The sequence below is a fragment of the Anastrepha ludens genome, chromosome 2 (assembly GCF_028408465.1).
Source record: "Anastrepha ludens isolate Willacy chromosome 2, idAnaLude1.1, whole genome shotgun sequence".
NCBI lineage: Eukaryota > Metazoa > Arthropoda > Insecta > Diptera > Tephritidae > Anastrepha > Anastrepha ludens.
Window position 1 is genome coordinate 133258741 of NC_071498.1, and position 13747 is coordinate 133272487.

Genomic DNA, 13747 nt, shown 5'->3' on the forward strand with positions numbered 1-13747 from the left:
ACACACACACATCCACGAACACAAGCATGAAACACCTACTATGGAAGCTAAACACATACATATGCGAGCATACTTGTCTACATAAGTACTCACAAAAATAGTTCGTGCTAAGTAAAGTGCAACAAAGCAAACAAAACCATTTCTGCTGCTGGAGAGAGACGAATTTGTGTGTATTTAAATTAACTCACCCATACATTCAAATTTTTACAATAAAATAGAGATGAACTTTTTACTTCAGCCGCAAGAAATTTAGAAAAAAGAATTGGTTAATAAGAGTTCCTGGCCACTCGCTTTTTATCATTAAAAATTTTGAGATAAGGAGCGTAATTCGCTGGAATTTCTATACTAGCCGTTGGCTACTGGACTATCTAAGAAGCAACCAGCATCTAATATCAAAACCGCACGTACAAGTAGTGAAGCCACTGTAGACTTTCCAAACATGATTTTTTTGCATGAAGGATGCCTTCATACCTTAAGAAATTACCTACTGAAGTGATTGAGGGGTCCCGGTGGTCTAGAATTTTCAAAACATCGATTTTTTGTTGTTTCGATGTTTCGAAAATATAGGCTTTTAGGAATATACTGTAAGATTTTTGGAAAGATATTCCCAATATTATAACTTCTACAGCCGTTTTAGCAGGTAGAGTCAGATTCGTCACGCGGTCGCTTTCAATTATCTCAAAACGACTTTTTTCGGCCTGGTGTTGTCAAAACAAAAAAAAAAAAAACTATTCAACCGAATTGAATTGAACTTTAACGTGGGGTTCACAACATCATTGCCTATCGCCCGTACTAGAACCGTATTATTATTCCAATTATTTTGATTAAAAAACTGAAAAAAACCCGACTTTTAGAGTGTCAAATTCAAAACCACGCAATTTTGTCAATTTTTTTATTTTTATTTTAGTACGGGACATAGCTGCAGTTATATTGCTTTATAATTTTATTGGTTTTTGTGTTTAAGTTAAACAGAATAGCCAAAATAGACAACGCCGTCCAGATCCAATTTCTCTCTCGGATTAGGTCAACTTCAGCGCCATTTTTTAAATTACTAAAATTTAAAAAAATTTGTTTATTTTTCATTTTTGTATGTAAAAGAATTTAAATAAAAACCATTAAAAATTTAAATATCGTTTTTATTTTTTTATTCTAAAAAAAAAAAAATTCTCAAAATACCCTAAATTTTCGAGCTCTACAACACCGTTCAAATACTCATTGTTAAATCCGTTGCTGCTCAGAGCACTATCAGGTTGAAGGAGCTTGGCCTCTGGAGACAATTTCCTGTAGGACATAGTAGCATCTTGAAGGGAATCTGCCCTTCTTTCACTGTTCTTCGCATTGATTTCTCCATCCGCAAACTGCGTTTTGAGGGTAGTGCTATGGCTATCTTTCCAAGCAGACAAGATTGGAAGGAGGGGAGAGTCGGCTCGGATATAGATACCGCCGTTTTCACTGACGGATCCAAGATGGAGTCTGGAGTGGGAGCGCGGGCTTACTCCAAATCAGCCAGCATTTCGGGCACCTTTAAACTGCCGGAAACAAGCAGCGTTTTTCAAGCAGAGGTCTTCGCGGTCCTGCAAGCATGCAAAATGCTTCGGGATCGCTGTTGGGAGGGAGACATTAATATTTTTTCCGATAGTCAAGCTGCGATCAAGGCCCTGTCGTCGCCGTATTGCAGCTCTCTTCTGGTGAACTCCTGTAAGGAGGAATTCAAATGTCTCGAACGTGCAACATTTCCCTTATCTGGGTTCCTGGGCACAGGAATATAGAGAGAAATGAAATTGCCGACGAACTTGCCAGGAAAGGGTCGACAGAACCGATTTCAGCTGTCCCTTGTCCAGACATCGGTGTCCCCTTGACCGTTGTTAAAGGGAAACTACACAATTGTTTTCTTAAAAAAGTGCAAGACAGATGGAGGTCTGTCTCATCGTGTGCTATTTCGAAAACACTATGCCCCCAATACGATAGAAACAGAACGCTTAAGGTGTTGGAAATCCCTCGCCATTCAATTTCCAAACTCATTGCGTTGTTCAGTGGTCACAGGGTGATCGGTACGCATGCGGAAGAGCTTGGAATTCCGCACAACCCCTATTGCGGAAGCTGTGGAGATCTTGCTGAGAAAGAGACTGTTGAACATTTTCTCTGCAAATGTCCGGCTCTGGCGGCTAGGCGCTTGAGATTCCTTAGCGTGCCCTTTGGGGATGACTTGAAGAAATTCTCCAGCCTAGATCCTTTTACTCTCCTCTACTACATTAACAACACTGGATGGCTGTAGGCGGTTTTCTCTTCACTAAATCTTTTCACAGGTAGTGGTCCACATTATGGTACGTAGGTGCTACTTGAAGTGTACCTGGGGTACTCTTGCCACCCTACCTACCTATCTACCTACCATATTTCGAATTATGGCACAGCCGTAGTCAACGAGTTTTTCTTCATACTTAATATTTCAATCGACCCACTACAATGACCTGACTCCCCACCAATAGGTGGTACGAGTTTCATGTGCCAACCTGATCGAAAAGTTGCCACAACAGCAGCCAGGTGACGCTTTAAGTCTATTGATTTGCGTTCTAATTTTTTAATAGGTTAACATATCTGCATGTAATTTTTCTACAAAAATTGTATCGCATTGCTTGACATTTGTAAAAGTTACGCCATTTTGAGTTAATCTACCTCTGCGCGTATTCTCGATTTTTTACAGTTTTAAAAATGGGTTTGAACTAGCAACACAGAGTTTGTATTAAATTTTGTGTTAAAAATGGGTTCAATGGTGCAAAAACCTAAGAAATGTTAGGAAACTGTTTCCTTAATGATACTCCAACGAAAACAACCGTTAACGAGTGGCACGGGCGCTTCAGAAAAATCGTGAGCCCATCCAAGATGACGAACCTAGTTGCAGGCCGTCAACACCGAGAACTGATGAAAATATCAATAAAATGGAACAAAAGTTGATCAGTAAGCGCAAACTAACCATCAGAGAGCTAGCAGAGGACTTGAACATTGCTTATGGGACCGTTTAGGACATTGTTTGTTTGATATTTCCAAACATCAATTGACTTTAGGTATTTCATTGGCCCTGTGAAGCAAACTTTTCTGTCTTACTGAATCAAAAATAGTTTAGAAAAACCAGTGAAGTTCATATTTTCTCTACAAAATATTTGCATGCATACAACAACAGCTGTAAAATATTTTTTCTTGGATTCAAGCTTTTGTTGAGTATTTAACTAACTAATTTTTCAGGAAATATTTTTTAATCAAATACCATATTTTTTTAGCAAACATTAACGGGCTTATTAATGTGTTCCTGAACTTAAGAAAGTTATATCCCGAAATTAATCCCGAAATCCCGGGACTAGGCCAAAAACATCCCTCAATGAGAACCGAAATTTCGGGATTACACCGAAAATATCTCGAAATGAGTTGCGAAATTTCGTGATTGCAACGAAAATATACCGAATTGAGGCACGAAATTCTGGCGATACGCCGAAAATATGCCGAAATTAATACCAAAACTTCGAGACTATGCCGGAAATCTCCCGAAATCTCCGCTAATATTGGCCCTCTTAGTGCCTACCTACGAAACAATACGTAAATAAGTCCTTGTGTACTTAAAGCTAAGCCGTTGCAGTCAAAAACTGAGCACACGACATACCCATACTCACGAATGCACACACACATACATATGCATGAATGCACGCATGTATATGCCTATTTGACAAAAGGAAGCGGAGTAAAAGCATTTTGCGCTCCGACAGACTGACTGACCAACCGTCATCTACATACATACATACATACATACACACAAGCATACATGCATGCATACACACATACATAAATACATACATACATACATACGTACGTACATACTTACATACATACAGGCGTGCTTGCCTATGCATCTCTGTAACAGCCACCCCCTTCACAATGCCGCTCACTTAATGCCTCGCTAGCGTTAAGATTGTTTTTGTAAGTGAAGTGGTAGGCGAACACTTGTCGGTCTAAGTAGGTGGATTGCTGGCGAGCTGAGTAAAGTGGCACCGCTATCAGTGATCACAGTGGCTGTAATGGCCTTTGGTTGTCCTTTACGTGCACACACACATTCGTTACACACAAGCACGAAAACCAACAACAAAGGCAAAGTATGTAAGGAGTTACAGCAATGCCGGAGCAGTCAACTGAAATGAGTTTAGTTTTTCTGGAACACTGGACACTGCATACGGGTTTTGGGTTTGCAGAGCGAGTTCTTAGCAATGTTGCGGTTTCCTTTCAAGTTCTTAACTGACCCGTAAGATTTTTGTTTGCAACTATCCTGTTTTTTATTGTTTTCTTTGCCCAATGTAATGCCCAGTAGCTGCAAAAGTCAACTTTAATGCTTCCACTTTATGCATTTTCTCACATCTCTGCCCCTACTCATTCGTGCAAATATACACAGCGCTACGTACATTTGTACGTAGTTATGTGCTTATATAAATTTATTTGCATGTTGATTTGTGTGTGTGTGTGTGGGCAAGGACGCAATGGACATGCTATTTGTCTGAGTGCGAGAATTTATTACTTTTTTAGAAGGCCAATATTGCAGCAAATTCTACGAAAGATATATGACTTGCGGCTAAATGATTTACCAGAGTGGACACGAAGAATGGGAAGTGGTAGGCGGACATTGGCCCTAATGGATTTGCACTGTGTGGTTAACCTGGTATAAAGTTTTAAGAATCGCACACTCATAAGGCGGGCGGTTTATGTGTTTACATGCGAGTGTGGGAGAAAGCCAAAGTAATAGTTTAAGTAAGGCAAAAAAAATACCGTTATTAAATAAGGGAACAATGCGTTGTAAGTAAAAAGTGCAAGAGTGTTTTGGACATTAAACGTCTTGTAAAATCTTCATATAAAAAAGTCCTAACGAAATTGCTTTAGTTTTTCCCCCAGCTAAAAACATTTATGGCTAGTTTTTTTTTACAAATATCTTGGAAAGCACTGTTAAATATTTTTGAATGATTTTAGCTTTAATATAACGATATTCCATGCAGGTTAGGTTAGGTTAGCCTGGTTAGCAACAAGCCACGCATAGACCTTTTGGTCCCTAGCGATACCAGAAGGAGACCGACCTCTATGAATACCGAAAGTAGACATCATGTAGGTTGTCAGCGCTTTTGGCGAACCTAAGCAGAGCTGGAAGATCAGCTTTTGAGACGTCCTCCAGCCCCTACAAACAATGGGGCTCCCAGACATTTTAAACGCGTTTTTAATAATGCGGACAAACAGAAGGTGTTCTAAAGTTTCCTCAACATCCGCTCTGCATTTGCTGCATTTGTCCGTGCAATGCCTATCTTGCACGCATGTGCAGCTAATAGATTATGACCAGTTAGCATACCTATGATAGTTCAGCAGTCCTTTCGCGATAGCGTAAGTACGAATTGAGTCAGTTTTTTGTCGTTAGTTCTACACATGAATTTTGCTGTTTTGCGTGTGGTTAGATTAGTCCACCTAGCTTCCACTCGCCTTTTCATGTAGTTGTCAAATTCATTGTATATTGTGTTTATCGGTTTTGGTATGTCGTTCTCTTGTTCAAAAGGTAGTCTAACAGCACTTTTTGCTATCTCATCTACTATGACGCCTTTGTGACCAGGCACCACATAGATATGCAGCCAACTGTTTGCGGCTAGCCTTTCTATGGCCTCCCTGCTCCGTCGAACATTTTTGGACTTAATACAATATGAGCTTATTGCTTTTATTGCTGCTTGACTATCCACGTATATATTAATTGTTGAGTTCTTTCTTGTTCTAGTGTAGGCTAACTCTGCGGCTTTCCCCACAGCAAAAACTTCCGCTTGGAAAATACTGCTGTGGTCTGGCATCTTGATACGCTGCCTTATCCCTAGTTCTGAGCAGTAAATACCCGCTCCCACTCCATCTGAAGTTTTCGAGCCGTCTGTATAAATGTGAAAAGTTCTATGGCCAGGCTTTCCTATTGAGCTCTGACCGAAGGTTCTACAGGTGAATGAGCCAGCAGCTCGTTCTTTTTTTTTGATGCAAATACAACTTTATTCTGAAAAAATGATTACAAGTGAACCATTGAAAGTATAGCCCATCGCTGGCTGCTACTTTTTCTCATCATTCTGGTAGATCTCGTATACCGTCGCGGTAAAACTGTTCATCCTTTGAGGCTATCCACGGATCAAGCCCTTTTTTGATGTCTTAATATGAATGGAACTGCTGGTCAGCTAGACCATGTGTCACCGATCGGAGCAGGTGATAATCGGACGGCGCAATATCTGGAGATCTGGAGAATATGGCGGGTGGGGTAGGATTTCCCATTTCAGTGTTTCCAGGTAGGTTTTAACGGGTTTGGCAACATGAGGCCGAGCGAGACAACTAAATAAATTGCCTTGTTACACAAAGCATTCAAAATAGCTAGAGAATTTACGGAACAGGTTTTATAAAAAATTTGTTCAGACCAACAGCCAGTCGTCCTATGGTAAATGTCAGCACTAAATAAAGAAATTCAACTGCTGAAACAAGTTTGTTTACAGAAACTATACCGCTAATTTTGAATCAAGTAAAGCAAATTAAAGTAAGTAAGTATCCATTGACATTTCGTCATGGAAAGAGTTACTTAGGCCTCAGCAACGCCTGCAAATCGTATAATTGTTTTACGAAAATCGACGATCTGTGAAAAGTGTCCATCGCGCGCTCATGTCAGCTCATGTCCCTTTTTCGCTTAATAGCTATGTCAATGGGAAAATTGCTATATTTGCGTTGAAGAGCAAACCGAAGTCACTCAAGAACTGTCATTTTCCATTGAAAACAACCTTGGTACGACAAGGTACGACAACTTGGTACGACTTATGGGCTGGAGGAATCACCGGCCCATATTTCTTCAAAGACGAGGCTGACGGCAATGCAACAGTAAATGGCGAACGCTATCGCGACGATGGTAAACGAATTTTTAATGCCGGAAATTGCATGCCGTGATCTTCACAACATTTGGTTCCAACAAAGCGGCGCTACTTGAGGCAATGCATTGCGTTGCCGTTTCGGTGAGCAATATATCACTCGTCTCATACCAGTGGATTGGCCAAAAAGATCGTGTAATACCACACCTTTGGACTTTTATTTGTTGGGGTATGCAGAGTCTAAATGCTGCTTGGATAAACCAGCTTCGATTGAGGCATTGCAAGGCAACATTACTAAAATTATTCAGAAGCTAGCGTCGAAGTCATCCAGCTAGTCATTGAAAATTGGTGTGTGCGGCTGGCCGAACTTCGGTGCAGTTGCGGCCATAATTCAAAGGGATTATCTTTAAAAAATAAATATCAAAAATCATTGTATACAAAAATTATAAGCAGTGGTAATCAATTTGAATTTTTGTTGTTTTATTTCAATTTGAAATTCGATACCTCTAATTTTATTACCTTGTAGAAAAAGAGTGTTATTCCAACGCATCAACTAGGCTTTCGCAAAAATTACTTAACAATCGACCAAATTCGCAGGGTTGGTGGAACCATAGAGCGGAGCCCAGCGGTATTTACTCCACCTCTATCGTAGATGCAGCACCCCATTTCGGTTTCAAGATAGCTGAGGACAGGGTCCGGCACTCGAAATGTGAAAAAATGCAGACCAGTCGCGCAGCTGATACACGGGCATCAGCTGTCTGTTAGTTGGCTAAATGACAGTCCAGAGTACTGTTTACAAGCGCGCGGAAGCATTTTGCCGAGAGAAAACGTGAAAAAAGAAAACCAGTAATGGATTTCGCACGTAATAGTGTAATTGGGGGTTGCCATGAAAAGACTGTAACGTCACGTGCAATGGTTCAAAAAGTGAAGAAGCGACTTGAGCGAAAGCCCCGACTAAGTGCCAATTAAATTGCGAAAAAACTGAAAATATCTGACCGTAGCATCCGCCGCATAATCCGCACGCTCCTAACCATTCCATCATAACCTCTCCCCGCCCTCTCCCCGCGCCTCATCGGTCCTTCCCTTCACCTCACTTCCTTCACAATGGTATCACAAAGGACGAATCCTTCTTCGCCCAAGTGTGCTCTTTCCCTGGGCAACCATACCAACCTATCCGCCGCATACTGAAAAATGATCTCAAAGTCAAGCCTTACAAGATACAAAAGGCGCATGATCTCACACCAGAGCAGCAACAAGCCAGACTTGAGAGAGCGACGGAGTTGCTTCGCTTGGCCAAAAGCGGTCAATTTCGGAACATTGTGTTTTCTGGCGAGAAAACTTTTCAAATTGAGCAATTCGTAGACACCCAAAACGATAGGGTTTATTTGACCGACCGTTCATACTAGAACTTGAGTCATCGATAGGCCACCAGGAGCCAGCACGCGCCACAGTCAATGGTTTGCGCCGCTGTAACCGCAGACTGACGTGGCGAAGAAGTGTGCCCTGGCTCACAGACAATGTTTAAGTGGACATGCCACACTGAAGCATAGGTCTTGCTCCAGCAAAGTACTCATCGTCGGTTTTGAGTTTTACACATTTATTCTGAGATAAGGTACGTTAATGAAATTAAAAAAAAAAAAAAAATTGGCTCCTACATGGCAGTTCAATTTGCCATATAGCACTCTTAACAACTAATTTATTCCAATACTCATGTGGCTTAAATTGAACTGATCGAATGGACCATCCAACTTGTAGCCACGGCGGGATATCACATTCACAAATAATGAAGTATCTACCAGATTAAAATAAAAGAAAAACTCATTCCAACAATATTTCTGCTTTGTTTTATCATTTTAAGTTCTCAAGCTCTTAAAAAACTTCAAGAGATAGTTAATATTTTATGAGAGAGTTTACATTTTATGGCCGAAGTAATAAAATAGGGCTGCGCATAAATTGAAAAAGGTTATTTCCGCCAATCCGTCATTCCAACTACCAATTGTTAACCTGAGTCAAGTACCATAAATATCGCACACCCACACAACCTAGCAAATTATTATCCGCCCAAAACACACACACACACATACATTTATATAAACACCACCAAACATTATCATCTGCTGTCTGCTGTCAAGTATCTGTCATCGCGATGCAAGCTTTCTGCTCATTTTTTATGTTCCAATAACGGATATGCAACCTTTTGCTGTTGTTGTTGTTGTTGTTGTTGTTGTTAGCTCAGCTGATAACTCAGTTTGAGTGCATAAGCGTTAAGCGCGATAAACGATATGTACTATGACTCCAATGCGGTATTCAAAGTGGGCCTTAAAAAACTCTATCAATTATTTTATATTTTATTACAACCATAAACAGTGTAGCCAACGCCAGAGCTTGAAGTATTGAAGTGTCGATGCCTCGAGTGAACTGAAGTGTTGAAGCGTGCAGACTTTGTGGCGCATAAGCTTCACTGTGAATGATTTAATGTATGTAGGCTTTCAAGTAGTCAAGAGCGTATTTATAATTCACCTATGGCACGTTATTCATGTAATGCGAAAGTAAGTATGGGAATATAAAAAGCTGAGCAGGATAATCAAGTTGCACAGCCGAAACGCAATACGTATCTGCGTGAAACATCAAAGCCAAAAAGGTATGGAAAATAAGTACAAAAAAAGAAAAGAATATCGCCTTAACCTAAAAAGCTATTTACTCTCATATTGAAAGGCGTTAAATAAGCCAAATTACTTTTTCCCCTTCACGCTGGGGCGCGTAGTTGAAAAAAATAGCTTATCGCCACAATGTTAATATAAAGTGGAAATGAATATTATCTTTTAACAGGCAAATTTACTACAAAAGCCGAAAAGCAAGAAGAAAACGTAAGTATTCACATACATACATACATACATATGAGCTGGCTGCCGTCTTTACGCATGCATGTACACACACATACACACACACAAACTGTCATATGCATGTGCTCGCACTCGTACAGCAAATAAATAACTGAAAAGCTTTTGATGCGCTCATTTTCTTTACTCTCACATCAATCACGTCCTTTACTACTTACCATGCAAGCGCAGGCACACACACACATATGCACCTTCATTGTGCATGCTAGCATGTAGCTTTGTGTTGCCTTGAAGCACTTTGCATATGCTAATGATGTTCATATTCACAGTTAACCAGCGCCGCTCTGTGAGCAATTGACCGAATCTCATCTTCTCATCTCCTCATCATCTCATCTCCTCGTCATCTCATCTCCTCGTCATCTTATCGTTCTTAGCTATCTCATTTACTTTATTCCCTATTATTTGCTCCACAGCCTTGAGCAGTGATTTTGAAGTTCAAACATCACAGACACAGCCAATCGTTGAAGCGTTGGGAAATATCATACAAGTGCATTCCTCAACAATTCTAGTTTCTCTGAAAAGAGATGGGAATAAAGTTGCATGGCTTGTAATGGTCTCTCGTAGCATATTAACTAAGAGATTATTTAGGGGACACCAACAAAGACGCATCAGGGTAGCATAGGAGAGGGAAACAATGTACATTCGGACCACCATACACACGCACACACACACAACTAGTCCTACTTCAGAAACCAAATAAGCCAGCGGGTGACCCAAGTTCTTATCGGCCACTCCGCATGATAGATACTATGGGTAAAGTCTTGGATAAACTAATCTGCACACGCCTGGAACAGCACTTGGAGAAAGTGCCGACTGAACTATCCGAACATCAATTTGGTTTCCGAAAAGGTCGTTCAACCATCGACGCCATCATGAGGGTGACCAACATTGCAAGCAAGGCTATTGAGGGTGACAGGTGGATGCATGGTGATAAAGAATACTGTGCAGTTGTCACTCTGGGTGTCAAGAACGCCTTCAACTCGGCATACTGGCCCCCTATTATAAAGGCTTTTGAAGAGAAAAAAAAAGCCAGCATACTTAGTACGGGTTATAAACAGTTATTTGTCGGAAAGAGTACTTCTGTACAATACAGATGAAGGTCCTAAGAGATATGCAGTAACGGGCGCTCCTGGCTAAAGTTACCCAGTCTGCACTCATGTATGCAGCACCCATATCGGGTAAAGCCCTGATACAGAAAACGTACGCGAAGAAGGTGGAAATAGTTTCCAGACTTATTTTCCTTAGAGTTGCCTATGCTTTCAGCACAGTGTCGTTTGAAGCAGTATGTGTCATATCGGGTATGATGCCACCAGATATAATGGACTCTGAACTGGGTAGAGTGTACGACAAAGGCAAAAGCCTAAACAGGCGATTAACGGCGGAAGAGCGTAAAGAAGAAAGACGGGGGAGCATAATTGAGTGGCAAAATCGTTGGGACCCAGCGACAAAAGGGAGATGGACGCCTAAACTTATCAGAAGCGTACAGGCTCGCGTTGAGAGAGGACATGGTGATACAGATTACTACCTCACACAGTTCCTGACGGGGCATGGATGCTATAGAGAGTATCTCCAAAGACTCGGCCACGAGGACGCAGCTGACTGCTCGTTCTGCGGCAAAGGTAGTGAGAACGTGGAACATGTCTTCTTCTCCCGCCCGAGATACGCATCTAAAAGAATATGCATTGAAGAAATCATAAAAGAAAAAATAACCCTGTTCGCGATAGTGTGGTTGAAGAGCCGTCCACCTCAACTCGTCGTCGTGCCCACAATTGCACCTCTCGCACTCATCGTTGATGAACATTATGCATAAAAACTTGCATTTACTCGCTTACAAGGTGCAATTGACTCAAGAACTAAAGCCTCTTGACCATTTCAAGCGTCGTCAATGGTCAGAATGCTGGCAGGAAATGGCAACAGTGAATGACCAATTTTCGAAGAAAATCATCTTCAGTGATGAGGCACATTTTCACCTCATCAATAAGCCGAATTGCCATATTTGGGCGAATGACAATCCAATAGTGATTGCCGAAAAACCAATGCACCCATAAAGAGTGACTGTTTGGTGCGGTTTATGTGCCGGCGGCATCATTGGGCCGTATTTTTTCCAAAATGAGGCCGGCCAGGCAGTTCCTGTGAATAGTGTTCGCTATCGTGAGATGATAACGATTTTTTTATGGCCCGAATTGGAAGATATGCATGTGGACGATATGTGATGACCGAATAATCTCACATCGCGGCGATGTCAATTGGCCGCCAAGATCATGTGATTTGACACCGTTGGACTTCTTTCTTTGGGGTTATTTGAAAGAAAAGGTATACGTTGATAATGCAGCAGCAATTGAAAAGCTAGAGGATGAGATAATTTGGCACATTAACGGCATAGAACCTCAATTATGTCTCTGCGTCATCAAAAATTTGGACCATCGGATGGAGGTGTGCCGCCCAGGCCGCGGCAGCCATTTGGAAGATATTTTGTTCCATACGTAATTGAACCATACCTGTTTTATCACAATAAAGACTTGTACTTTATTCGAAACCAACACCGACCCTTGAAACTTAAACATATATATATAATTTATGAATAGTTGTTAAATAGTCTGTAATAAATTATTGTTTCATAGACTAGATAAGCAAAACAAATTAATAATTCAATTATTTCTCCACCTCAACCCTCAATTTCACGCTTGCATTCCACATACACTTTAACAACAATTTGAATACATTTCCTTTTCGAGATTTATTTATTATTTACCTTAATTTTGTTATCATAAGAAGATGCAGGAAACTTTATAGCTTCTTAATTGAGGCTTCTTAATTGCACTTACCTGTATTGGCAACTTCACACGGCAATCTTATTGTATCACCGGCAACGAATTTGAAAGTCTCCGAACGTGAAATAAACATTGGCTCATGTTTGCTCATTAGATTGGTTGACGCCAACACTGCAAATGGAAAGCAAAGAGAATGCAACAAATTAGTTAATAATGCAAAAGTGAATAACATGGCCATGTATGCAAATTGAGTTGTAGTGCAATAGAGTACAGAAATGCCATCAATTCTAAAAACGCTACAATAAATTTTAATGCCTTATGCAAAACGCTAACTCGTTTGATGGCAAAGTCTTTCAAGCGCTTGCTAATTTCAACCGTAAATTAACCAGCAAAAACACTTTCTATTTGCATTGAAATTGTGTTTACATACTACCACATCCGTGTCGCAAGTAAAGCCCAGAAGCCATAATCATTAGATTAAGTTTTCATTTCGCTTTGTTCTTGTTATTTGTTTTGGCTCTTCATTTTGTATGGTTACTTTGAGGTTTACTTCGTACAGCTGCAATAGACATGCAAATTGTAAAGGGTCTTTTACGCCTCATTTTTGCCACAATGCTTCGCTTTCAGTTGTCAACGTCAGTTGGGAGTTTTTGTTTTCAACCTGAGCAATTTATTTTAGCGCTTACTGTTAATACTTAGAATACAATACGCTTTGGCCCTAGGGCTGCTACTCTATTACGTTGGACGCGAATTAGTTCGCCAAAAATTCTCGAGTGGTCAGTTTTATGAGCTCAGGTATGTTATTTTTTTAGCTGCATGAGAACTATCGATATTGATTACGATGGTTTTCAAGCTGAGAATGGCAAACTGTGTTTGCACATCTGTTTGATAAGGTTTGGTAAGTCATCGTGAATAGTTTAAGGCTACACCAACACTACCAAATTGTAGGAAAATTTGAAAAAATCAATCAGTTCGCGAATTTCATAGCGCATTGGAGGCATCATCGGGCCTCATTTTGTCTTCCGCAATAAGGAGGATGCTGCCTCTACAGTGAATGACAAGCGCAATCGGTCTATGCTGACTGTAGTTTTGTTTTCAAGAATTAATCAGCTAAACATCGACGATATTTGGATCATAACAAAAAATCACCCGATATAAATATTTGCGAATCGATCAGAATCGC

The 13747-nt window shown here is 40.5% G+C and overlaps 1 protein-coding gene across 1 annotated transcript in view; it reads right to left on the reverse strand.

Annotated features, from left to right (window-relative positions):
- Positions 1–13166, reverse strand: part of LOC128854986 (lachesin) — a 249911-nt gene extending 236745 nt beyond the window's left edge. Inside the window, exons 1-2 of the mRNA XM_054089525.1 lie at positions 13115–13166; positions 12619–12735 (exon numbers count right to left, since the gene is read on the reverse strand). Of these exons, the coding sequence (XP_053945500.1) occupies positions 12619–12735; positions 13115–13166 (169 nt within the window). The remainder of the gene's footprint in view (positions 1–12618; positions 12736–13114) is intronic.
- Between the last annotated feature and the right edge of the window lie 581 nt (positions 13167–13747).